The following is a 23,807-nucleotide window of genomic DNA, read 5'->3' on the forward strand; positions in this document are numbered from 1 at the left end:
AACGTAAGCAGGCCTGCAAGAGCTGTCGGCAGCGCAAGAAGAGATGCGATGTATGTGCACCACCGTCCACGCATGCCGGCTAGGGGCTGATGATAGGTTGCTTGCTACAGGCAGAACACCCGAGCTGCTCATTGTGCAGAAAGTTGAATCTCAGATGCGACTACGCTGTCACGGCCTCAACCCGAGATGATGGTACGTCATCAACGAGCCGAACAGAGCATCATGTTTCGGCATCACCGGCGCGAACGCAAGGCTTCGATACGATGCCTTTTGAGTCACCAGACTTCATGCAATTCTCGGGCATGAACTTCGATCTTCCCAGATCCACTATCACAGAACCCGTAGCACCTAGCTCACATTACCCCACCCCGGGATCTACCGCAGAACATTCCGCCAGTACGCTAGACTTGGATATATTGGAGAGTTTACAGTTGCCCCCACGACATGTTATCCTCCAACTCGGCGAACTCTTCTTCGAACATCTCTACCACATGTTTCCTTGCTTCCATAAGAAGAGCTTTCTGGCAAAGGTTGAATGTGGTGATATGGAGAAAGATGCACCGCTTCTTCTATATGCCATGTGCTGCGTAACAGCTAGGTATCATCCAGACGCCTCAATCCGAAAGCGCTCGAAAGACTGGTACGAACAAGCACGTTTCTCCTACGATCTGACACGGCGAAGACCTGACCCGGCTGTCCGCACAATACAGGCTGTACTACTCCTTGTGTTCCACGCTTGGACTATTGGCGACTACTCTGCTAGCTGGCTCTTCTTGGGGAAAGCCTGGAGGCAGGCTGTCGTGCTCGGCTTGAACCGTATGGATGCCAGCCACCACCTCTCTGATACAATACCCATTAACGAATACTCATGTGCTTCTGATAATATCAACCGCGAGTCAGCACTCGAGCGAGAAGAATCTCGACGAGCACTTTGGCTACTATTCATCATGGATCGAATGCATGCATGGCCGACGGGCTGGGCCCATGCTATACCAGAGATACAATTCAAGGTCGATATCCCGGTTGCTGAGGCAATATTCCAGGGCATGAATTCTGAACTGAGAGATAACTACATCACTAACTTACCGTTCACGAGAAACCTGTCGCGTCTCATAAACGCCGTATCGGGTTTCAAGGACTCCTCGAACGTCTTTCACTACGTGATTATAGCACACGTCCTGCTTGGCCGGGTCGGTGAACTGTTGTGTTCTCTCCACACCTCTCCAGACAGCCCTGAATATGCAGAAGATTGCACCGAATTAGACGACATGATTGTCAAATTTAATCTCAGCCTCCCGCGCACAGCGAGTTCGATTCTGGAAGCGTTACCAGCTGATCGTGGTCATGTCGCGTGGCTACACATCATCCTGAACACCATGACAATCCTCCTACATTACCGACGTGAGACGCATGTTTCAATCGAGGAGTCGGCTTCGCAGTTCACACTTGCTGTGATAGCAGCTCAGAATATCGCGCAGATTGTCAGAGATGCGTCGCGTATATCCATCGACCTTCTGCTCTCTGCACACATCGGATCGTCGCTGTATGTTGCAGCATGCGTGCTCGTTATTCAGTGGCGCGTCACCGGCGACAGCAGCTTCAAAGAGGACGTGGACTTGATTGCACTTCTATTCGGACGCATGGATGAAGTGTTCAGCTTTCTGGGGTTGAAGTTCAAGATCGCGCTTGAGCATGACGTGCAGAAAAGTCCGGAAGAGCTACAGAGTCTGCGGAAGCGGGGGTTAGAGGGTGTGTTGGTTGACTGCACCAAGTGGACTCACGTCAAAGAAGAAGTCGAGAGAAGGGGAATGAACCTCGATTTGTCATGAAGCATGCTGTGTACAGCTGGGCTCAAGCCTTTTACTCGGTACCGACCAACAATCGCCCGCCATCGCTATTCACCTGCGTCCCATTCGCGAACCGATCCTTCATGACCCAGCCATATGCCTCCGCTATATCTTCCGGGCGCCCTAACTCCCCCGTCAGGCTGCTCCCCTTCTTCATCTTCTCCATCATCTCAGGGGGAGCGCTTTTGAAGAAATCATGGAACAACTCTGTTTGGATCGCGCCGGGGTGGACGATATTCGTGCGAATGGGAGCCATGTCCACCGCCAGACCGCGCGTCAAGCCCTCAATTGAGGCGCCGACCGCTGCGCCTAGGGTCCAGTTCGGCATTGGACGATGTGTGTTTGTGCCCCCAGTAAGCGTGATTGAGCTATTGGAGCTTTTGGGCATGTAATCGCCCGTCGTAATCAGCTTGGCCAAGGCACACGGGGCGAGAAAGCGAACTGTGAAGCCTTCCATCAAGGTCTTCACTTCAATCTCCGCAACTTTGGGCAGCGAGAGCGGATTGCCGGCTGTGAAAGCGATATGATCGATCTTCTTCTCGCCGCCCTCGGTCACTTTGTCCAGCATAGCCTTCAAGTTGAACTCCAAGTTCTCTTTATCCATAAGGTCGACGGCGATGCCTGCTACATTGGAGGCTGGCATGCTTGGGTACAGAGATCGCAGCATCTCGACTTTTTTGTCGACTTTGGTTTGGCCAGATCCAGAGATTGTTACGAGCGCGCCGGATGCGAGGGCCATGTTGGCGATGGCATAGCCGATCCCTGAAGTGCCGCCGAAGACAAGGACGTGGGCGTTTGTGAGGCGATTTCGGTGAGTCATTGGAGAAGATGAAAGGCTTTCGGAGGAATCTTGGTACGTGTCTGACTAAGGTCGCAGTAAATACAAGAGTGGAAGCTTGTGATGGACTTTAGACATTGACATGATTGTCGCCTTTATATGTCGTTTCTCCATGGTCCTTGAGCGGCCTCAAGCCCACTGGCGGCGGCGAAGAGAGGGGTCTAATTTCGCTCCGTTCAAGAAGTTCATTGCCGTCTGACGGGGACTGGCGGGCTCGGACGTAGTATTGCGGCCTCGAAGTCAACAACGGAACTGGTGACAGGGCGGGCTGGCGGTGACGCTAAGGCACGAGCGGTGCGGCGGGGTCTTTGAACCATTTGCGCACCGCCCTGCATCATCACGCCCGACGAGCGACTTCTCCTAACCTACTTCTACCTACTGCAATCCTACAGGAGTCACAAGGCCATCTGCATCCAAACGTCGTCGCTCGAATCATGACCAGGTCACGTGACTCTGCCGCTCCCGACACGCATTTACCCAAGATTACCTAGGTAGCGTCGCGAAGCGATGTGCCACTTGTCGTCTTTTCGTCTCTGACCAACATCCTTTGGACGATCCTCCGCGTATCCGTCCACACATTTAGTACCTTCCTGTTCCATGAAGCTTACATTTCAATACGCCCCGAGCTAGGCGAAACTTGATGCCCAGGTGGCTTCCGGAATCCTGCGTAGACGTCTCGACTCTCCAGCACGGCGCTTTCACTGGACCCTGATACCGCCACGAACTATAGAGCCGCATCTATTTCCAATTTTTGCGTTAGCACGAGAGCGCGTCGACAGTCTAACATTGCATGCAGTATGCATGATCTAACCAGCATTCGGATCCGCTGCGAAGAAATTTGTTGAAAGGCCTCCCATCCTCATCATCCAGGAAAGCTCGCTTGGTGCGTTGGACTCTCAATATAGCCGGATAACTACGCAACGCGACGCGACGTGTCTTGCTGGGGTCCCAGGGTGCCAACGAGTAGATCGAACGCTCCTCAAAGCGCCGAAGAGATGGAGGAACAAACGCGTGCTCAGGAAGTGTGCAGAACAAATCCATCTACTTGTAGATTCTTTACTTGACGTTCGACACCAAGGCTGACATTGCCGGGTCGGTCCGCGACCCATTCGTGCATTCACCACATCCACCAACCGCATCCCAATTTCTCCCACCTGCCAGAAGCTATATACTTCGCTTACAATCCTGCCAATTACAAGAACGCGCCATCAGGCCTCACAATAATGCCAAGGTATACGCCCCGATCTAGTCCAGGGTCGAGTACAACTTAGCGGGATGAAGCGAAGGAACAGTCCACGATGCTTCGCCAAATACCTGCATATCATGTATGTGACAAACCAGCCGAGGTTTACAAACTAATCACGAAGGCTCTAGATTACACCGCTGGAACACGTATAAAGCCTCAGACAGTCTTCCCGCTGCAGCTTTCAGCACCCTTCTCCAAAACTCGTCAACCGCACGTATCGTCCGAGCATGAAGTCGTTTTATATCCAATTGCTTCTCGGAGCCTTCTCTACTTGCCTTGCATCGCCCCATCCGAAGATCGGAGGAGAGACCAGTTCTCTGCTCTCAAGTGCCGTAGCGTCGAGGGCTGCGCCAAAATGGATCAAGATTGACGATGTCGCGAGGATCAATAACGTCATCACTGTAACATCATCTTCAGGTCTTTCAGCCGCCAACGATGGTCTTTACATCGTGCGCCCAACCGGTCAGATCCAGCGGTACATCAACAGCGCTTGGACAACCGTCGACAACTACGAGCAGACCTACCAGATCGCCGGCGCTAACGGCAACCTTTGGCAGAGGCACCTCGATGGTGGTACGTTCCGCTGGCTGGGTCAGCCTGGAGAGTGGGAGTCGACGAGTGGTACAGACACGAGTGTCTACAACATCGTTGCCGCGGGTGATCAGCTCTTTGCACAACGAAAAGACGGCTCCGTCGCACGCTTATCTGACGGCGCTTGGGTTACCATCGACCAGCCTCCCATCACAGATAGTTCCAGCTCGACCCAGATCCTGTTCGACGATGAACTCACAATGTGGAATCGTCTCTACAACGGCACCATCGTACGCACGCCAGCGCCCTACAACGCCGGTCAATGGAAGATTGTCAACAGCACTTACACTGCCAAATTGGCCGTGGGAGGTAACAACGTCTACAGATGGGATAGCAGCGCGAACCAAGTTCTCAAGATGAATGCGACAGGAGGGTGGACTCTGATCGACAGCGGCAGAGTGGTCAACAACATTTATGCGGTCGGAGACTATCTGTATGTTGAGCTTCTGGACGGAAGTTACTCGCGGTACTCAGGAACACCAATGGTTTGGGAGACGATCGACCAGAGGGCTTCCAGAGGTGAGGTGGCTGGCGATCGCAAGGGCGGCCTTTGGCGCTTGATGGGTGGTGGTCAGATTTGGGAGATGGTGGTTTGAAGGCGACAAGACGCTTTCGTAATTAGTTCGAGATGCTATTACTGCTTCCAAGGAATACAAATACATTTCTAGTGGTATTTCCAAATCGCAAACCCCGTTTAGCAGCAGACATCATCGCGGCGATGTACAAGACGAGAGAGCCACGTCACTTCGTATGCCTCAAGGTGGTTTTGTACCGGACCGGATTATACTCTGTCCACCTGCGACTAAGATAGTACGCGGGTTCTGAAGAATGTTAGATATTTTGCAAAGACAGCCAAATAAGGCCCAAGGAGCAGCTTACCGCAGGACTACTTCCACCTTCCTTCCGTCCGACTTGGCGAGTTGTTCTTGGAGGAACTCGACACCCGCAGTCAGTTCTGTATCGAACGTCCTCGTATAAGTACCGAAGTGAACGCGTTCTAGGCCTTGAAGCGAGCTACAGGCCTCAATGAGCCAGTCGTGTTGCTGGGCTCCAACGCTACTTTCACTAGATGTTCCTCGCGATATCAGGCAAGCAACACTGCTTTCGTAGAAAGAAATCTCACTCACGTTTCCTCTAACTCCCGGTGGCAAGTCTCTCAACCAGTTCATGAGCCTTTGTGGGCTGGTGAACTCGAGGACTGCGGAACGATAGGGCATGACCGCTGTCTCCGCGTAGACCTGGCGACATGTAGACGGTATGAGGAATCGAACGTGCACTTCAGAGCTCGTGATACAGTAGGAGTGGTGCTGAGGAGATAGGATTGGCGTGGTGGTCTTGTCGACGTGGAATCGCACATCATCGAATACGTATTCGAAGACTTGATTGCGAAGTTCGGCAGGAAGTCGCAGCAGTGGTGAGTCGCGGGCGTTGGCCGCAGTGCTGATATACGAAGTCAGTGTCCATCTTATACTTGTCTAGCAACCGGGTTGAGGCTTACATGTGAGCTAGATCTTCAGTCATGTCGAGGCAACCCTAGAGTTAACGAATACAGAGTGTTAACCAGATGTAGAAATACATAGGATAAGTTGCCCTAGAGGTTACCTAGCGGAGTCAAAGCGTTATGAGGCGCGCTTGCGGTTCGCGTTTGCGCCGGAACATGCCTATATCTTGCGTACGTCATTGCTTTATTTACCCTACCTGCACAGGTACAGTTACCTCTGTATTCGCTTACATGTCATTGAATATACCTTCAGGAACGCCTGAGAAAGCGATGAATGCGCCCGGGCGTTTGATCGACTCATAATTCTGGGCTAAGTAGATCATTGTAGACATGTGAGGGCTTTATTAACATATAGTTTTGGGCTGAATAAACCATCGTAGACATATTAGCGCTTTACTAACCTCTAGTTCTGGGCCGAAAAAACCAACGTAGACATATGAGCGCTTCATTGACCTACAGTGTTGGGCTCATTACATCATAGTAGGCGCCAGACGCCGATGTGGTCGAAGTGCACTCCCTCGTTCTGTCAACCTATCACGACCGTCTAATCCAAATGTGACGTCCTGGATGTCAAAAGGCCTACGATCTGCTTGTAGTAATGATCGTAGCGGCTGTATCGGGAGATAGAAAATTGACCTTCACCAAGTTGTTTGTCGTTGTGGAGTGGTGATGACGTTTCCGACGACATTCACTACTAACGTGACTCCGCGCTAGCGCCTTGGCCAAAGCCGGAGCTTCTACTTGATAACGCTTGCCCTCACCTTCTCTCCTCCTTCAACGTCCCACCTGCGTCCCTCGCCACGCAAATGCGCCCAATTATTGGAGAGCGCGAAATCTCATGCAGACCTTCCCGAACCGACACAAATAGTAAGGCCAGTTCCCACTCCCAAATCCCTAACTTCACTGACACAGCCACCAGTTCTGGGCAAGGTCTGACACCCCGAAACGTCAAATTGCACGCTACACTAATTATCCGCGACGAGCGGTCTCTTTGTCAGGAGCGTCCGCCCTGCAAGTACGAGCTGGCTTGTACTTGACCTCTCTGGGGTACTTAGAGTGACACTGTTCTCACGCTGGCCGTGGCAGAACAGCTGTCGAGGTCACACTGCGACTGTCGCAGGTCGACTCGCGGTCACTCACCTCCCGCTTCGTTGCACGAACAACACACAGCTTTGATAGTATCGGGAAGATAGCGCTTTCCGAACTATCATCATACACGTGCGGGCACCTGTATAACAATTCTGGATAGACGACTCTTGCGCCAGACGCCCCATCTGGTGATATGTAACGCCTATCATTACATGTCATGGATTGGAGGACTCACGCGTCCGGGCGCGTGACCTCTGGGCCACACCGGAGGATGGGTCCCGCTTGCTGGTCTTGTATTAGTAAGGAGTCATGCCCCCATCTGGATACTGTACAGGTGCGAGTCAACCTACAGTCACTCTTCAGTCTATCTACTCTTTCGGTGGTCTCCTCGCTGAATCGCTCTTGGGTGATTCAGTGACGCGACAACGTCGCGTCATGGGGTACGAGGTAAGGCCTCTATTCCACTTGGATATACAGAAGCAACAGAGCTCGAACCGCATTTCGAGTGTCTTTCTGGTGAGGTACTTCGTATGAACGCTGGATCGTTCGCGGACACTGCCTCAGCCGATAAGAGATCTACTTTTTCATTGAGTCTTGGTCTTGATGGCTAGATTCGAGGAAGGAGTCTTTAGTTCGAGTAGTCTTTAGTCGTGGGATCTTAATTCTCAACTGTGTGCTTTGATATTATATCCCTAGTCACTGCTATCGTCTCCATCACGTCTACCCCAAGACTTCTCATAACCAGCCGCTAATGTCGGGTCTACAAGCCCAACAACCCTAATACTGCGTTTAAGCTTATCTTGCCTAGTATCTCGCTGATGCCTTCGCCAGGTATCGCGCACATCCCGTGCTCTTTTCACCAGACCATTACTATTCCTATTATCCTCTTCATCAGGCAGTACTTCGTCATGTGTCTCTTCCACCCGCGTTTTGCTAGCCGGATATGGTGAGGGACCCACCGATTGAGACCTCGGAATTTGCGACGTATAGACTGGAAGCGGAGGTGGGTATTCGAGCGCGGTTGGAGAAGTCGGCGGAGATGAATCGTACCAGGATGACCTGCGCCAGGGGTAGTCGGATACTGCGCTCGACTTTTGTCGTTCATGCTCACTTGGAAGAGCATCGCAGCTATTTGTCGCTTCGGAATGCGATGTTGTAGCTGAAGATAGGCGAACCAGAGCAAAACCTCTGGGGAGCCGGAACAGAACGCTGCGGCATCCTTGGGAAGAAGACTCAGAGGCTGTTCTTTGCGAGCTATGGGAAGGTTTTTCGGTCTCTGTATGTTCGATAGATCCAGCGCGTGACTTGTTGGTCCTCTGGCCCTTAGCTCGGGACGGAACGCTTGAAACAGATTTCTGATGGGGAGTGGTAGATCCTTTGGTAAAGCGCGGGGGTGTTCCTTCATCGAGGGATGGTTGCTGGTCTTCTCGATCAATGTGCTGGAGTGGTGTCCAAAGGCTCCTCTTTTTAGTTTTCCTGCGCATGTTCGAAGGCTTTCTTCCTGCCGGCTGCTCTGACATCGACTTGTAGGTTCTCGATCGGAACTTTGGAATTGGTATGCAGCCGCACATGGACAACCCTGTTGGGGTGACATTCCGAACGCTGCTTCGAGGTCGAAGAGCTCTGCATTCATAGTATTGGTCCGCCAGTACACCATGATAGTCCTGCGAGAAGCCTAGAAGTAGCAACTTATCGCTCAGCTCCTCATCCTCGCATTCATCATCCAACAATGGGCTCGCACGGTACAATGGTGGTAATTTCTTCCCTCGTAATGCTGGAGATATTCGTGTAGTGCTGTCTTCATCCGGAGTGGCAGACCAGTATTCGCATCCAGTCTTCGTCTCTCTCGGCCACATTATGCCCAACGATACGTATGCTTTCGCTCTACGTGAATCGTTTGATGTTTGGTATATGACATCTGCGCATGGTGTTGAAAAGGTGGGAGAGATAAGAGTGTCTAGGGCCTTTCCATGCGACGAAGATCTCGACAGTTCGCGTGTTGGTTGGTTAGATGCAGGGTCCGAATATTGACGTGCAGGTCGCAATGGTGCAGGCTTAAAGTCGCTTGTCTCCGCCGACCAGGACCAAGACTCTGTCCGTATGCTGCCAATACTGGGAGACGGCTCTGGTATTAGTGGGGAGCATTCGCGGGTCGCAGAGACCGGAACCGGCTGAGCAGGTGGAATGGAATCCCATTCGGTGGGCGCTATCCATGGAGTGAAGTTAACATCGGTGTCCATTTGCTTCGGCGGTAATGGCATGATTAGAGGGTAAAGTGTCTGACTACCTGGAGTCAATGGCGAGACGTCGCTCAAGGTGCTCGGATTTGGCGGTACGGTTCGAATGAAGGACTTGAAGGACCCCACGGTTCGGTCCATGTTCTCGGGCGGTGATGACCTCAAGGTATGATGCTTCAAGGATATCTAGGTAGATGCGCTCCTTCGTCCTGGACCGTCGCGAGCAGGTACAAGTCGTTGGAACACACTCCTTACTTGCGCACTCCGAAGTGCTTCCAGAAGTTTACAAACAAAGAAGAGCGCCATCAAGAGCTGCACGTGGCGATCAACAGGAACGGATCGCTTAGGGGTGCCCTATCGCAAAACGAAAGTCAATAACTTTTCTATTTTGGAGCCTACGGAATGAATGCGGCCCCGCATTGGCCCAAGCAAGATCTGTACACAGCTGCTAGTAGAGCAGCTCATTGCGAACATCCACTTTGTTTCTTCTCAGTGAGGTGCTTAGGCATCTGGAGGCCGGGTTTCCCAAGTTCGCGATTCCACATGTCGGCACCTGGAGGACAAGCAGTCACAGCTAAGCGCTAGATCCCAAAGACGACAATGTATTGTGCAAGCACCAGTCCGAATCGATGAATGGCATGATGGGTGATGTTGCATGAAAGCAGTCTGTCGATTGAAGAGGGTGGGACGCATGCATCATGTCAATTCGCGTATTCCAGCAACGCCAAGCCTCTTCGCCGGATTCGTGACTAGCGCTCAACCACCTCCGGCCCTGAGGCGCGGCCATCTGATCAGCAACTGTAAGCTGTACGACATCTCAATCGACAACTATACTCTACATCATGTGCAATCTCCACACTCATACCGCCGTGATTGGTAATGTGAGACTTATTTTTCAGGCAATAACGTCAACATTGCTCTCGTCGGAGAGACTCGAAAACGCGCCAGTTCAGATTGGCCTAGAGCCGGATGAACAACTCCCCGCACAGCGTTGGATGTGGCAGCCCATCAGCATCGCATGCACGCTAAACATACTTGCACCAAAACGCCATATCGCGTCTTGTGCCCGATCTGAAAGGTTTGCTATCTAGTCTGATTGGTTCCGACAGTGATTTCCTGATTTCGGCCGCGCCTTTGAGTGCCACCGTAAGCCAAAGTCTTGCTGCACCGACCACGTTTTCGCGGTGTTGTAAGGTGATGGAGCAATGTGGTTAGTGCGATGGCTTGAGGCTGAAGTAAGATGTCCGGTCGAAAGATGTTACACTGCAATGTTGTCCCGAGGGGTGTATGTGAATACTCCTGCGCTCTGATTCTACACCGGTCAAATGGCATCTTCGTCCGTCATGTCGTATAAGCACGGCTTGCAGCAAGTATATCTAGACTGACAATCGTTTCAAAAGCGACGATCAGTCAGACAACATCTGATTGGCATCATCGTCACGAGCCGTTCAACTCGTAGCTATCTCAGCCTCGCATCCATCTCATATAATTGGGTCGGCCTCCTTCGCAATATTGCTCAGCAACCAGCATACCATGACGACACCTTCATCACTGTCCGGCCAGGACGAACAAAAAACCGACATACCTCACACAGAGCCCTTGAGCGAATCAGCGTCTGATAAGTTCGAAGCTCCTGAGACTGAAAAATTCAAGCCTGGATGGCGCTTCCTGGCCGCCTTTGGCAGTCTCTGTATCATCACACTCATGGCCGCACTGGATGCCACTTCAATCTCAGTCGCGCTACCAGTATGTCCATGATATCAACTGCACACTTCTAGGCTAACATTCCCCAGATCATGGCCAAAGCACTGCACGGATCTGCCATTGAAGCCTTCTGGAGCGGAACGTCTTTTCTGTTAACGTCAACTGTCTTCCAGCCAGTTCTCGGATCATTCTCACACATCTTTGGGCGCAAAGCACTGATCTACGTCAGTCTGGGATTCTTCCTAGCTGGCTCAATCATCCCCGCCGTGGCCGACAACTTCACCGTCGTCTTGGTTGGTCGATCAATTCAGGGAATTGGTGGTGGCGGTATCATTTGCTTGACAGAAATGGTCGTAGTCGACACTGTACCGCTCCGTGAGAGGGGAAAGTGGTTCAGCTTCTTCGGAGCTATGTGGTCGATCGGTACTGTCGCAGGACCTCTCCTGGGTGAGTGCTGAACACCACAACCGAACAATCCGTACTAATAACCTATAGGTGGTGGTTTTGCCCAAAACGTATCATGGCGCTGGATATTCTGGGTTAACTTGCCCTTCCTCGGCCTCGGAGCTGCTTTGGTGACAATTTTTCTCAAGCTCAACCAGAAACATGGCACCTTCTTTGCGAAGCTCCGAGAGGTCGACTGGATTGGTATGGTGCTATTTCTTGCCTCGACGACTGGTTTCCTCATTCCCGTCACGTGGGGCGGAGTGCAGTATGCCTGGGACTCATGGCGTACTCTCGTGCCCCTGATTGTCTGTACCATTGGTATGATCGCCTTCGGTGTGTATATCGAGTACTTCGCCGCCAACCCCCTCATCCGCACGTCGGTATTCAAGAACACGTCCGCTGCCATTCTTTACGTGTCGACGGTCATTCACGGCATCATACTGTGGGCCCTCCTCTACTACATGCCACTCTACTTCGAAGCTGTCAAAGGCTTCGGTCCGATCCTTGCCGGAGTGGCCATGTTTCCGTGGACATTCACTGTGGCGCCAGCTTCAGTCGCAACGGGCATTGCAATCGCAGTCACAGGACAATATCGATGGGCAAACCGCGCTGGATGGTTCCTCGCCACACTCGGTATGGGCCTCCTCATCATGCTCAAGCCGAACACATCTACAGTGTCTTGGATCTTTCTCAATCTGGTTGGCGGTGTTGGAACGGGCATTTTGTTTCCTGCCATGGCTCTGGCCGTACAGGCTTCAGCGACGGCCAAAGACCAGGCCTACGCCGCGAACATGTTCTCCTTCTTCCGTGCCTTTGGGCAGACGCTCGGTGTTGCCATTGGGGGTGTCATCTTCCAGAACCAGATGAAGAAGAAAATGCTTACGTTCCCTCTACTTGCTGATCTGGCGGCGGAATATTCTCGCGATGCGGCTGGGCTAGTGGAGATCATCAAGGAGATGCCTGAGGGAGAGATGAGAGAGCAACTCAGGGAAAGTTACACGGACGCACTCAAGTACATCTGGATCGTCATGTTGGCATTTAGTGCAGTGGCCCTGCTCGGCAGTTGGTTCATCAAGGCTTACGACATGAATGGTGCCATGGACACGGAGAGGGGTTTCGTGGACAAGGATAAGGTTGGGGACGTTGAGAAAGAGCAGCCGTGATGTAAGAGGCCAGGTGCGGATATGAAGATTCTTGTTTTTTTGGAAGCATCAGCGCGGCGTTGGAGCTTATTTGGTCGACCAGATACATAATGTTAATCTCTTGATACAATGATATTGAGTGTGCCTAGCAACGAAATTGATGTTGTCTGTTGTACAGACGCGCCTCATATGTAAACTCGCCTCACGATCGAAGTTGAAGAAGGCCTCGAATGTATTTTTGGTGCACAGGCGGGTGAGACTTCGCTCGACCGGGTCAAGCATCAACGGTTGGGTCTCAGGAGCGGCCGGGATGAGTCGTGAAACACGCCGTCGTGCGTCGTGACCGTTGACACCTGGGCAGCGATCCGGGCAAGGGTCTGGATGGCAGACGTGCGTCATCACCAGAACAACTCATCGCGATTATGCCGTCCACCTATCTTATCAACTGAGTTTGACGCAAGTGGCGAGCCAAGTGCCAGAGTATAACATAACGGTCGTAAGATGTGACGCAGCAGGAATTACAAATGCCGTTGCATTCACGATGTTGGAGGTCGAGGTCTGGCCACCTCAGGCATCAATGCCAAACGCCTAGCAGTCTCGGATGTAAGAAGAAACGGCGCCGAAGAGCAATATTAGTGAACAAAGCTGTTGTTGAGAGCAGTGAAAGACATGCGCGACCATGGTCGCACAAAGGTGATTAAGGAATTGGGTAGCGGGCAGGAACATGGTGCTACCCCAGCCACGATGACGGGAGAGTGCGTCGTCAAGTTGTTAGTTGCACCGCCCTGCAGCGGCTATACAGCGGGCGTTGTGCGGTGCGTTTGCTGGGATAAAGGGGCAGGTCAGATGACAACGGCGCAGCGAGTGACGCGTTTCTTTGCTTTGGCTCCCAACAACAACCACGGTCGTCCAGGACACTCTCGTGAATGCGACGGCGAACACCCTGCAAGCTCGAATTTGAACGTGTTTGTCGCACCGAATCGATATTCAATCGTCGCGGTTCGCACATGCACGCTACTGCAGGCTCAATCTTAGGACCCACTAGCGCACACGGCCTGCCAATCACGCCAGCACTTGGCGGCCTCTCATCAGCGCACAAGCTCCAGCCCCGGGCGCCCCTTCCCTTCGACGCGATTGACGGCTCTTCTGACAACTCTCCCAAAAAGCAGTGCCACACGGGAAGCCGGCTCCCAGACACCTTCAAGCACGCGCAACCCTCACCTCAGTCATTCGTTTCAGGAAACCAACCAGTAAAGACAGCATCACAGCAGCAACCTGCACCTAATACACCCCCCCCCGTACCATCACCGTCACATTCACCGTGCGCCAAGCAACGCTCCTCCGGCACTTCCTCATCCGCGAACGCCTGCATCGCAAGAGCGACCGACTCTCGCCCTCCTCGTTCCTGCCGTCCATAATCGATTCCGGAGACCATTGCGCGCCCTTGCAAGGCTAATTGACAGCTTCACTGGAACCAGCCTACCGGATCCAGCGATCGTGACGACCCTGAGCAAACCGCACCTGCCTCCCCGCCCACCGACACCCGCTCCCATGCCTAACGTGGCCATCCCTTCTTCATAACAGTCGCCTCCGACACTCGCACCTCCGACACTATTCTTCCCATCGACCTCGCTACCCACCGCTGCCATGAAGGAGTCATTCGCTGCCCTTCTGCGCACGGCGGCCGGCAAGCTCACCCTTTCGCTGCTCGTGGCTTCGCAAGCCGCGGCCTATAATTTCAAACCCGTCCCAAATCCCAACCTCAACCTCGACGATTTAGGCCGGATAGCCTTCGCTGGAGATTTCGATTCGATATCGCTCTACCAGTATGAAGGCCAAAATCAAAACACTCCCGCTACTGGAGGAGCTCTCCTTGCACGCTATCCCAACGGCGTCTTTGCGACGATCAACACCACAGATGCCGACATCAAGGCCATGTGCGCGCTCCAGGTCAATGGCGCGGAACGAGTCGTGTTCGCAGGCAACTTTACTAGTGTTGGCGATCTTCGCACACCTGGAGGCATCGCGCTGCTCGACCCCAACAACGGCAATGTCACTCCACTCGAAGGACTTACTGGATCGGTCAACGCGCTCTACTGTGATAGAGATGGCGGTCAGGTCTACGTGGGAGGAAGTCTAGAAGGTGCGAACTCGTCCAACGCTCTAGTATGGAAGAACGGCTGGGAAGACCTATCGTTCAATGGCTTCAATGGCCCCATCCACTCCATCATCCGGTCCAATGACAACATAATTTTTGGAGGAGAGTTCAACGGTCTCGGAGGAGGCAATGCGTCGATTGTGTCGAGCGAAAACAACACGCAGGTCATCCCCATCGCTACCGCAGACATATCCGCCCAGACAAGCTCCGGCCAGAACGGCCTCTCAGACCCCAAGAATATCGCATGCAAAGCCGACTTTTCCACGCAAGGCGCCGGCTCGACATGGCTGCTCGCCGATCGATCGCCCGGATTCTGGAAGGCCGACTTTGGCTTCGGTTTCGAGCCAACAAGCATGAAGCTCTACAACACGGACTTCGAGGGCCGTGGTAGCAAGACTTTCCGCTTCACTGCACTTCCAGACGGCGGTATCTTGAACCTGACCTTCACTGACCCCGGAACCGGACAAAAGCGCTTTTGCGACGCCACATGCCCCCTGCCCGAGGGCAACACCACTGCGCAGGACTTCTCCTTCGTCAACGTCGTTGGTATGAACGCGTTCAGGATCGACGTCTCGGAATGGTACGGTCAGGGTGGTGGTCTTAACGGTATCCAGCTGTTCCAGGACGCCATGTACTCCTATGCAGTCAACGACTTCAACGAGCCCAAGAACTGTGGTTCAACCACGTCAGGGTCAGAAGCAACCTCTACCGGCTCTTGGCAGGTCTCTCCGTCACACGACAGCTCCTCCAGGTATCTCACCACATCTCTGCAGGGCACACCCATCGACACCGAGTCGACCAGCGTCACCTTCCTGCCCGACATCAAACAGTCTGGCAACTACTCTGTCACCATTTATACGCCTGGATGCCAGGGTGATGGTACTTGTGGCACCCGCGGTCGGGTCAACGTCACAGCACAATTGGGCGGCGAGCCCAACAGCGTTGAGCTCTGGCAGACCAACAACTTCGACAAGTACGACGAGGTCTACAACGGCTTCATCGATGTCACCGATGGCTCCCGTCCACAAGTCATCCTTCGACCTGCAAGCGGACAAGGCCCTGGCCCCTTGACTGTCGTTGCACAGAGGGTGCGCTTCACGCTTCTGAAGGCTACGTCAGGTAACTTGAACGGTCTCTTCGAGTACAAGCCTGGTCAGACCGTAGACGCGGACGACTTTACCAAGTCGGTCATCACTGCCGCCGGAGCCAGCCTCATTCCTAGGGAGAAGGCTTTCGTCACCACTGTCACAACAGGTGACAAGACACTCTATGTCGGCGGATCCTTCAACAGCAGCGACGACCGCAACAACATCTTCGAAGTTCGACAGGGAGAGGAAAAGCCCAGCGCACTTCCCGGCAAAGGACTCAACAATCAGGTCATGACTATGTTTCACAACGCTAGTACACTGTACGTCGGTGGTAACTTCACCAACACGGCGGAGAACAACGTAGCAGGCCTTGGCGGAGTAGCTACCTTGACCAACAACCAGTGGCAACCCCTTGGTGCCGGTGTAGATGGTGTCGTGCTGTACTTGGTACCGTTCTCGCTCAACATCACGGCCAATACTCCCGAAGAAGTGCTCGCTGTCAGCGGATTCTTCAGCCGGGTCAATGCCTTTGGTAACAACCCCAGCACCAGCGTTAATGACTTTGCAGTCTGGGTGCCATCTCGTGGTAACTGGCTGCACAACCTGGACTTCTACTCTCTCGCCATGTCCGGTAGACTGATGACTTTCGCTGATGTTCCCGGAGGTGAACGTTGGTATGGCGGGTCCGTGTCATCTGGTGCTCTTCTCGCGAGCGGTACTGCTGAGCTCGAAAGTGGAGATGAACTGTCACTCAGTGCTTTCCCCATTAAGATCCAAGCGCAACAGCAGCAGCAGACCCCCTCTCGTAAGCGAGCCATCGTTCAAGGACAAAACCTCAACACCACTGGAGTCCGTACTGGTACTTTCTACAAGGAAAACGGCATGAACAAGACGATCCTCGCTGGACACTTCGCAACCAAGGGCGCAGAGGATCGCAACATCACCAACCTCCTCATCATTGATGGTAACGACTCTGACAAAGTAACCGGCTTTGACGACGAGCTGGATGCCAACTCCACCTTTGCGGCTGTCGCTGTCTTGGACAATGTCTTGTATGCCGGTGGCATGATCAGCGGTCAGCTCAACAACAATCGTGTTGCTGGTGTTGTCGCCTACGACCTAAACAGCAATTCGTTCACGAAGGCTCAGCCCCCACCGCTACAGGGTGTGAACGTCACAGTCAACGCCATCGCTCCACGACCGAAGTCCAAGGACATCTTCGTCGCAGGTCAGTTCCAGTCCGCTGGCGCCTTGAGCTGTGCTGCGGTGTGCATCTGGAATACCGAGCGTAGTCAGTGGACTGCACCAGGCAATGGCCTTTCCGGTGACGTCTCGTCGCTCACATGGGTTAGCGACAACAGTCTACTCATTGCGGGCAACCTCACTTCTGGCACCAACCAGACCAAGATTCTGATCTACGACTCATCAAGCAGGCAATTCGCGGTCGTCCCCGGTGCTAACGACCTCCCTGGTCCGGTCACTGCTCTAACCATTGCTAACCGTAACGGAGACCAATTCTGGGCCGCTGGTACAGCAAGCGATGGCACTGCGTTCCTGCAGCGATTTGACGGTACCAAGTGGGTGCCTGCCGACGGGGCCATGTTCGGTAGCTCGACCGAAATTCGTGGTATTCAGGTCCTTTCTCTGTCCGAAGACCATGGCGAATCCGATATCATCGACCGTAACCAAGATCTCCTTCTTATGGGCCAGCTCAACATTACTTCGTTTGCGGGTAAAACAGCATCTGCCGCGCTTTTCAATGGCACTACACTCACTCCCTTCCTCCTTGCTACCAAGGGCCAAGACGGTTCGACACAAACTGGAAGCCTGTCCTCTGTGTTTGTAGAGAACCCCAACTCATTCTTCAGACAGTCAAGTAAGTCGCAGAAACCATTTCCAATCTCGGTCTGTATGCTAACGACTCTCAGACAAGCATCTTGCGCTATGGGCCATTGTTCTCATTGGTCTCGCCATCGCTCTCGTCCTCACCTTCCTCCTCGTCGTTATCGGTATCGTTATCGAATGGTTCCGCAAAAAGCAACAGGGCTATTCCCCTGCCCCGACGTCTTACCCCGATCGGTTAGGTAACGTAGGACGTCTGCCGCCGGAGCAGCTGTTCGGAACGCTCTCGGGGCCTCGAGCTCCAGCAATCTAGGCGGTTCTGCCACCCCTGCGATTTTGACAGCCGATAGCGATAGCGTTGCTCCACAAGACACATCCAGTGGCCCTGTAGCTGTCACGACTGATGATAGGGTGATACCAGTCCCTGAAATTCGGATTGTAGCCCCCTCCACTGATGATGGAGAGACTCCAATCCCTGATAGTGGCCCTGTAGCCGCCTCGACACCACTTGGAGAAACTGAACAATCGAATGAGACAGGCGACAGCCAGGACTATTCAATGGCGGACTTGCTACCGGCCATGTTTCGTATTTCCGATTTCATCAAGACGACGACGAAAGCCTAGTGGGCTGATTGATATATTTAAAGTTGGACCAGGATTGATTTGATACCACGCGGCTAGCGCAGCCCACCATTATTTCCATTGCTTTTTCCTTTCTTTCTACACTTTCTCCTGCATTGGTGTCTACTTTGAATACTTCCTTTGAAGAGTTCACGAACGAACGCTTTTCTTTTCTTTATGTGTTGGCGAGCGTGAAGGGCGCGTTGGAGAGATATGGAGCTGTAATGTGTACTTCTTCAATGGGATTGAAATCGTAATCAGGGCGGCGGTAGTGGCGGAAGGAATGAAGGTGGGCGCGTGCTAGTTCGCGCTCCAGGAGAACTGGGTTGATGGGGAAGGGGACGGGAAACCGGTGTACATGGACAAAACTTGTAGTTTTCTGGATGTACGCATCCCGATGCTATAATATACTCATACTCTAGACATGTTCAGCTTCCCTTGAGCTTCGTTCATTCATGTCTGGCTACACACAACAAGTCTACCTGATGACGACGAAATACTACAACAGCTCCGCTTCCTTGAGAGGTTTCAAAAGAGCTCTCACTGCCTTGTCTTACGAGCAGTGAGCCAAACAACCTCTACCTTCGGAGCGCGTTACAATCCTGCGCCAGCTAGTAGCCTTAGAGACCACCTCAGTATCCGCCGCCCGTAGGTATACCGAAATCTCCAGCTCCAATCCACCTCGGTATGCGGCAACTCCAGATTGATACGACAAGACATGCCTTCAAGACGTGGGGATGAGCCCCCTCTCAGCGTACACCTGTCGACAAACTCGCAGCAACGGATACCTGGACGTCGCGTGTGAAACGACTCCAGCACTAGTAACGTTGCCAACTGTCCCATCACTATCCGCAATCACATACTGATATATCACCCACCTCAATTCTCGCGGCAGACGAAGAAACGCAGACTCCTTTGCGTTCCGCTCAGTGATCTGGTTGGCTGTTTCGTCGAAGAACTTGGCTGGCCACGGCCATTGCGACGCGTCTGGTGCGACGGCGCTTATGTTTGGAACAGGCACTTGTTCGAAGAACAGTGTCTTTCTGTCGAACTCGTAGTACAGGTAGAGCGACCATCGGGATTCGGCCTCGGAGAGGACTTCGCGGCCGGGATCGATCCATGGTGCCCAGGGTGGGGAGGTGGCTTTGGGACGCTTGGTTGGGAGGCCGTCGCCGAAGAGGATGGGCTGCTGGGGGTTGAGGGTTAGATCAGTTGAAACGGATGTCATGGTTGTGGGTTGTGGATTGTGGGTTGCGTTGTTTACGTTGACTACGTTTGTTCGCCTCCGCCATTTCAAGGTTGAGAAGAAGGGGACTTCTTCTTCTGAGCTGGACATTGAATGAACGGTGGTGCTTGGTGGTGTGTGACAACGGAGGGATGTAGCGATACAGTTATGGGATGATTTGACTCGGATGTGGATTCTCTGTGCGAAACGACGCAGATTTCGAAGGTTGAGTTGTGACTTACAAACGGTGGAGGGCTAGTCCCAAACAGGCAAGGTCACGTTGCCATGCACAATTCGAGTGAATAGGTCAAATTGCTGAGTCTCGATTAGGTCATCATTGACCTTGGTATTTGCGTTGAAAAGGTCATAAGAAACCCCACAAAGTAGCTAGAAGTGATGATATACATATCCTTCATAGCTTCGAGTCGCCCGAGAAATTTGCGTACTGTTCTTCCTCCTGTCGCACACCCTGCCACATCTCGGCAACACGCCATAACCTTTCCATTCCGATCTTCTCCAGTAGACTTCCCCTTCTCTTTCGGTACATCTCATCATACCTCTCATCATCGATCACCGTGGTGCCGTCTTTGTCAAACACCAACATGTTGCCATCCTCAACCCACCCTTCGCCGTGGATATATCGGATGAACTGGTCTTGCATAGCCCGTGCTATCCTCCTGTCGCCATCACTGAAGTAAGGGTCGAAATTCTGGAAGAGATATGCAACATCGAGCTCGTGGGCTGCGAGACCCTTGAAAGGCCCATCTATTGGGTTGGGGACGTGGAAGTGGTATCGTGATGCTGGTCTTGGTGGTGAGAGAGCTTCCCATCCCCTATATGCTGCTAGCGCTGGTAGATAGAAGCGGAGTTCAGATGCGAGTACTAACAAGCGCTCTCCTCTGGCTTCCTTTGATACGTTGCCATCAATAAGATAGGCCTGTAGTAGTCCGAGGGTCTCGAGTGGAGAAAGGTGTGTTTCGCACGCCTTGAGAAGGCGCCCAAAACTGTTGGGCTGGTCGAGCAGTCGGCCTTTCAGAATGAGGGCGTCGTGCTCTGTGTCGCCTATTACAAACTCCTTGCACCATGATGGCTTGTGTACGGCGCTTGAGCCATCCATTATCGACTCGATCGTGACTTCTTGTGTGAAGAATTGGCCGTCGACTGTTGCGGCGAAATGCTGTGCTAAAGGTAATCTCTGAGCTAACTCTTCCGCATCGGTGTCCAATAAGATCCTTCTCCTGCTCTCGATATCGTTGCTTTCGATTTTCAGATAGGTAGACTGATCTTCGCACATCTTCTGATGCCACCATTTGTTCCTCCACTTGCGTAAAGATGCCTCGCCACTCATGATGACAACACGCTCAAAGAGCCCCTCGTCCCCAACGTTCGCGCAGAGGAGCGTTGATAGCGAAATCGCTCCTGCCGACTCGCCTGCAGTAGTGATGTTGTTCGGATCGCCTCCAAAACCCGCGATATGCTTCTTGACCCATCGGAAAGCCAGCACCTGATCTTTATAACCCATGTTACCGGCTGCACCAATCTCATCGCTGGCCAGGAAACCAAATACGTTGACTCGGTATGCTATCGAAACGCCAATGAAGGGTTTACCGGTTTCTACACCTCGCTGGACAAATCGAAGTAGATCATACTGTGGCCAACTGTTTGCTCCGATGCTGAGACCACCACCATGTACCCACACGAACACTGGAAGACCTCGTCCTCCACTCTTTGCATCGCTCGGGATATCCTTGGGCACCGTGACGATTACGTTCAGGCAGTCGAACTCATTCATTCTCTCTGTATCGCCCTGACCAGGGCTGCAAGGCAAGACGGCATCTCCGACTAAAGTCAGGTCCCATGCCTGAGCTCCACGTAATTGTGGACATGATGGTCCGAATTGCGTAGCGTCGAAAACCCCATCCTCCCCAACTTCAAGCCTATCGTCTGGAATCGAATCCTTGTATCGTGCCGGTATCGATGCGTACTTTAGGTTGCGAAACTGTGTTGTTGACGCGGATGATGTTCCACGCAAGGTCCGCTGTAGTGTGGGATGGTGTAGGGTACACTCTTCGGTCGACATTGTTTGTTTCGCGTACGCGTTACATTCCAAAACTCTGCTCAAGATCTAGAACGCTATCTAGACTACATGTCATTACATACCCGTCTTCGCCAGCCACCCCGCGTGGCACCCCAGACTGTTGACACAGGGATGTGGGGAGATGTGGGGCTGGACCTCGGCAACGGAGACGGCAGCATCTTGCAAACGCATGCCGAAGATGTTGAGCAGAATATCGGTTTGTGGAACTAAGTCACCATACTAGAAAGTTGAAGTTGAGGAACGACAGGAACGACAAGTGGGAATGCACGCCTGGACATGTCACAGTCTGAGGCGCTAGCCACGCGGGGACCGGGTATCTTCGGCCCTGTCTAGGACGCGCTCCAGTAGGTATGCTACACTCGGCGCGTTCAGGCATCAGTTCCTTATATCTCTTGCATTAGTTGCGCGTATGAGTATGAGAAACCCCAAATACTATGACGACACGGCGTGAAGGGCGTTCGGCCTGCACACATTCGGTGTTTGCCCAGCGTGTCAGCAGGCTGCATTAGCGCGTTGCCTACCGCCACACCATCCCGACACTACTCATTCGGTCACTTCTCACCCAAAACCTATTTCATAGTCTACAAATCCAGAATATAACATCGAGTAGCGGCTAAGACTACATTACAATGGTGTCTGTCAGCTGGTTGCACATACCCGCTCCTTAACTCCATGGCCCCTACCTATCTAGGTCGATATTTGACCACATTGGGAAACACCTATGTACAGCGGTTCGTGTCAGAGTATGGAATGAGATCTGAGCTATAAAAGGAGCTCGGTCGGTCTTCGATCCAATATTCATTCGCTCTTTCATCCTCACAAGATCTTTAGATTTGGTCATCACCATGCCTGGCTCCACCCCTACGAAACCTGTCGATTGCACGATTGACTTCGATGTCAGCCATCTAGCAGGAAAGACTGCTGTAGTAACTGGAGGTATGCGCAGCCCTAATTCCAAACACCATAGTCGTTGCAGTAGTACCTGGTACGTTCGTTGAAAAGCCAGCTAACCTCATTGGCAGGCGGCAGTGGTCTCGGGGAAGCATACGTCCGAGCACTGGTCAACGCAGGCGTGAAGGTGTGTTTCGGAGACCGCGATGTGCATCGCGGACAACAGCTTGCCTCCGAACTGAAAGACTGTCGATTCGTACACTGCGACGTAACAAACTGGGACGACCAAGTCCGCCTCTTCAGCGAAGCCACCTCCCTATCCGCCACCGGCAAGATCGACTACGTAGTCGCCAACGCCGGCATCATACACGCCGACGACGTCTTCACATTCAACGGTCCCTCCCAACCCCCACAAAAGCCCAACCTCGACATCATCTCCGTAAACCTCAACGGCGCACTCTACACCACCAAACTCGCATCCCACTATTTCATGACCCAAAACGGCACTTCCCCATCCCCCTCCCAAACAGATACCTGTCTCGTTCTCATCGGATCTGGAGCGGCTTACCTAGACTGTCCGCGAGGGCCCCAGTATAGCGCGTCAAAGTATGCGATGCGCGGCATCATGCATTCGCTGCGTCGAACGGCGTACTACTACGGGTCTCGCATCAACATGATTTCGCCATGGTACGTGCGCACGGGCATCCTATCGCATGAAGATTTTGATGCCGTGGAGAAGGCGGGGGTGCAGTTCGCTACGATGGAAGATGCAGGGCAGTGTTTATTAAGGATTCTGAGTGATGCGAATGTCAACGGGCGATCGCTTTTTGTTTCTGCGAGGAAATGGGCGGAGAGGGGGTATGTTGATTTGGATCTGGATGAGTACCCAGGCAATGGATTGTTGGAGGAGATACAAGCTGATCAGGTCAAGTTTGCGCCTGTAGAGGCTGGCCTATTTGTCTGAGCATCCGCTGGCCGATGAGATGCCCCTAGACGATGATGAGTGAACTGTAGGCGAGGGGTAGCCTTCTTAGTAGGCACTATATTACTCCAAGGTGTCCGGTTTTCCGTACTCCATTTGAGTTGACATTGCACCATCTGCCGCCGTTACATACTCCTCTATCGCAGCTAAGAAGAGACATTGTACCCTATGCTTAAAACTAGCAACATGTTGTTATGATTTGTCGACCCCAAGATCAACACAAGGTCTGGTTTGAGAAAGCTGTGCAGAATTCGGGGACC

At 52.8% G+C, this 23,807-nt stretch overlaps 9 protein-coding genes across 9 annotated transcripts; 5 read left to right on the forward strand and 4 right to left on the reverse strand.

Annotated features, from left to right (window-relative positions):
* Positions 1-186: 186 nt before the first annotated feature.
* Positions 187-1,829, forward strand: J4E90_009467 (uncharacterized protein; the record flags this gene model as incomplete). The annotated part of the gene is made up of 2 exons (XM_051438986.1): positions 187-192; positions 432-1,829. The coding sequence occupies 2 exons, from the start codon at positions 187-189 to the stop codon at positions 1,827-1,829; spliced, it is 1,404 nt and encodes a 467-aa protein (XP_051287063.1).
* Positions 1,830-1,860: 31 nt separating this feature from the next.
* Positions 1,861-2,667, reverse strand: J4E90_009468 (uncharacterized protein; the record flags this gene model as incomplete). Its single annotated transcript, XM_051438987.1, has 1 exon — positions 1,861-2,667. One exon carries the CDS (start codon positions 2,665-2,667, stop codon positions 1,861-1,863), a length of 807 nt encoding a protein of 268 aa, XP_051287064.1.
* A 1,491-nt stretch (positions 2,668-4,158) lies between these two features.
* J4E90_009469 (uncharacterized protein) lies at positions 4,159-5,118 on the forward strand (the record flags this gene model as incomplete). Its single annotated transcript, XM_051438988.1, has 1 exon — positions 4,159-5,118. The coding sequence occupies one exon, from the start codon at positions 4,159-4,161 to the stop codon at positions 5,116-5,118; it is 960 nt and encodes a 319-aa protein (XP_051287065.1).
* Positions 5,119-5,397: 279 nt separating this feature from the next.
* On the reverse strand, positions 5,398-6,043 carry J4E90_009470 (uncharacterized protein; the record flags this gene model as incomplete). The annotated part of the gene is made up of 2 exons (XM_051438989.1): positions 5,398-5,962; positions 6,021-6,043. 2 exons carry the CDS (start codon positions 6,041-6,043, stop codon positions 5,398-5,400), a joined length of 588 nt encoding a protein of 195 aa, XP_051287066.1.
* A 4,839-nt stretch (positions 6,044-10,882) lies between these two features.
* Positions 10,883-12,663, forward strand: J4E90_009471 (uncharacterized protein; the record flags this gene model as incomplete). Its single annotated transcript, XM_051438990.1, has 3 exons — positions 10,883-11,095; positions 11,143-11,500; positions 11,549-12,663. 3 exons carry the CDS (start codon positions 10,883-10,885, stop codon positions 12,661-12,663), a joined length of 1,686 nt encoding a protein of 561 aa, XP_051287067.1.
* A 1,626-nt stretch (positions 12,664-14,289) lies between these two features.
* J4E90_009472 (uncharacterized protein) lies at positions 14,290-18,043 on the forward strand (the record flags this gene model as incomplete). The annotated part of the gene is made up of 2 exons (XM_051438991.1): positions 14,290-17,764; positions 17,817-18,043. The coding sequence occupies 2 exons, from the start codon at positions 14,290-14,292 to the stop codon at positions 18,041-18,043; spliced, it is 3,702 nt and encodes a 1,233-aa protein (XP_051287068.1).
* A 1,032-nt stretch (positions 18,044-19,075) lies between these two features.
* Positions 19,076-19,579, reverse strand: J4E90_009473 (uncharacterized protein; the record flags this gene model as incomplete). The annotated part of the gene is made up of 1 exon (XM_051438992.1): positions 19,076-19,579. One exon carries the CDS (start codon positions 19,577-19,579, stop codon positions 19,076-19,078), a length of 504 nt encoding a protein of 167 aa, XP_051287069.1.
* A 409-nt stretch (positions 19,580-19,988) lies between these two features.
* J4E90_009474 (uncharacterized protein) lies at positions 19,989-21,656 on the reverse strand (the record flags this gene model as incomplete). The annotated part of the gene is made up of 1 exon (XM_051438993.1): positions 19,989-21,656. One exon carries the CDS (start codon positions 21,654-21,656, stop codon positions 19,989-19,991), a length of 1,668 nt encoding a protein of 555 aa, XP_051287070.1.
* An 863-nt stretch (positions 21,657-22,519) lies between these two features.
* On the forward strand, positions 22,520-23,529 carry J4E90_009475 (uncharacterized protein; the record flags this gene model as incomplete). The annotated part of the gene is made up of 2 exons (XM_051438994.1): positions 22,520-22,610; positions 22,697-23,529. The coding sequence occupies 2 exons, from the start codon at positions 22,520-22,522 to the stop codon at positions 23,527-23,529; spliced, it is 924 nt and encodes a 307-aa protein (XP_051287071.1).
* Between the last annotated feature and the right edge of the window lie 278 nt (positions 23,530-23,807).

This window comes from Alternaria incomplexa (genome assembly GCF_024043165.1).
Source record: "Alternaria incomplexa strain BMP 0042 chromosome Unknown scaffold_16, whole genome shotgun sequence".
Classification (NCBI taxonomy): domain Eukaryota; kingdom Fungi; phylum Ascomycota; class Dothideomycetes; order Pleosporales; family Pleosporaceae; genus Alternaria; species Alternaria incomplexa.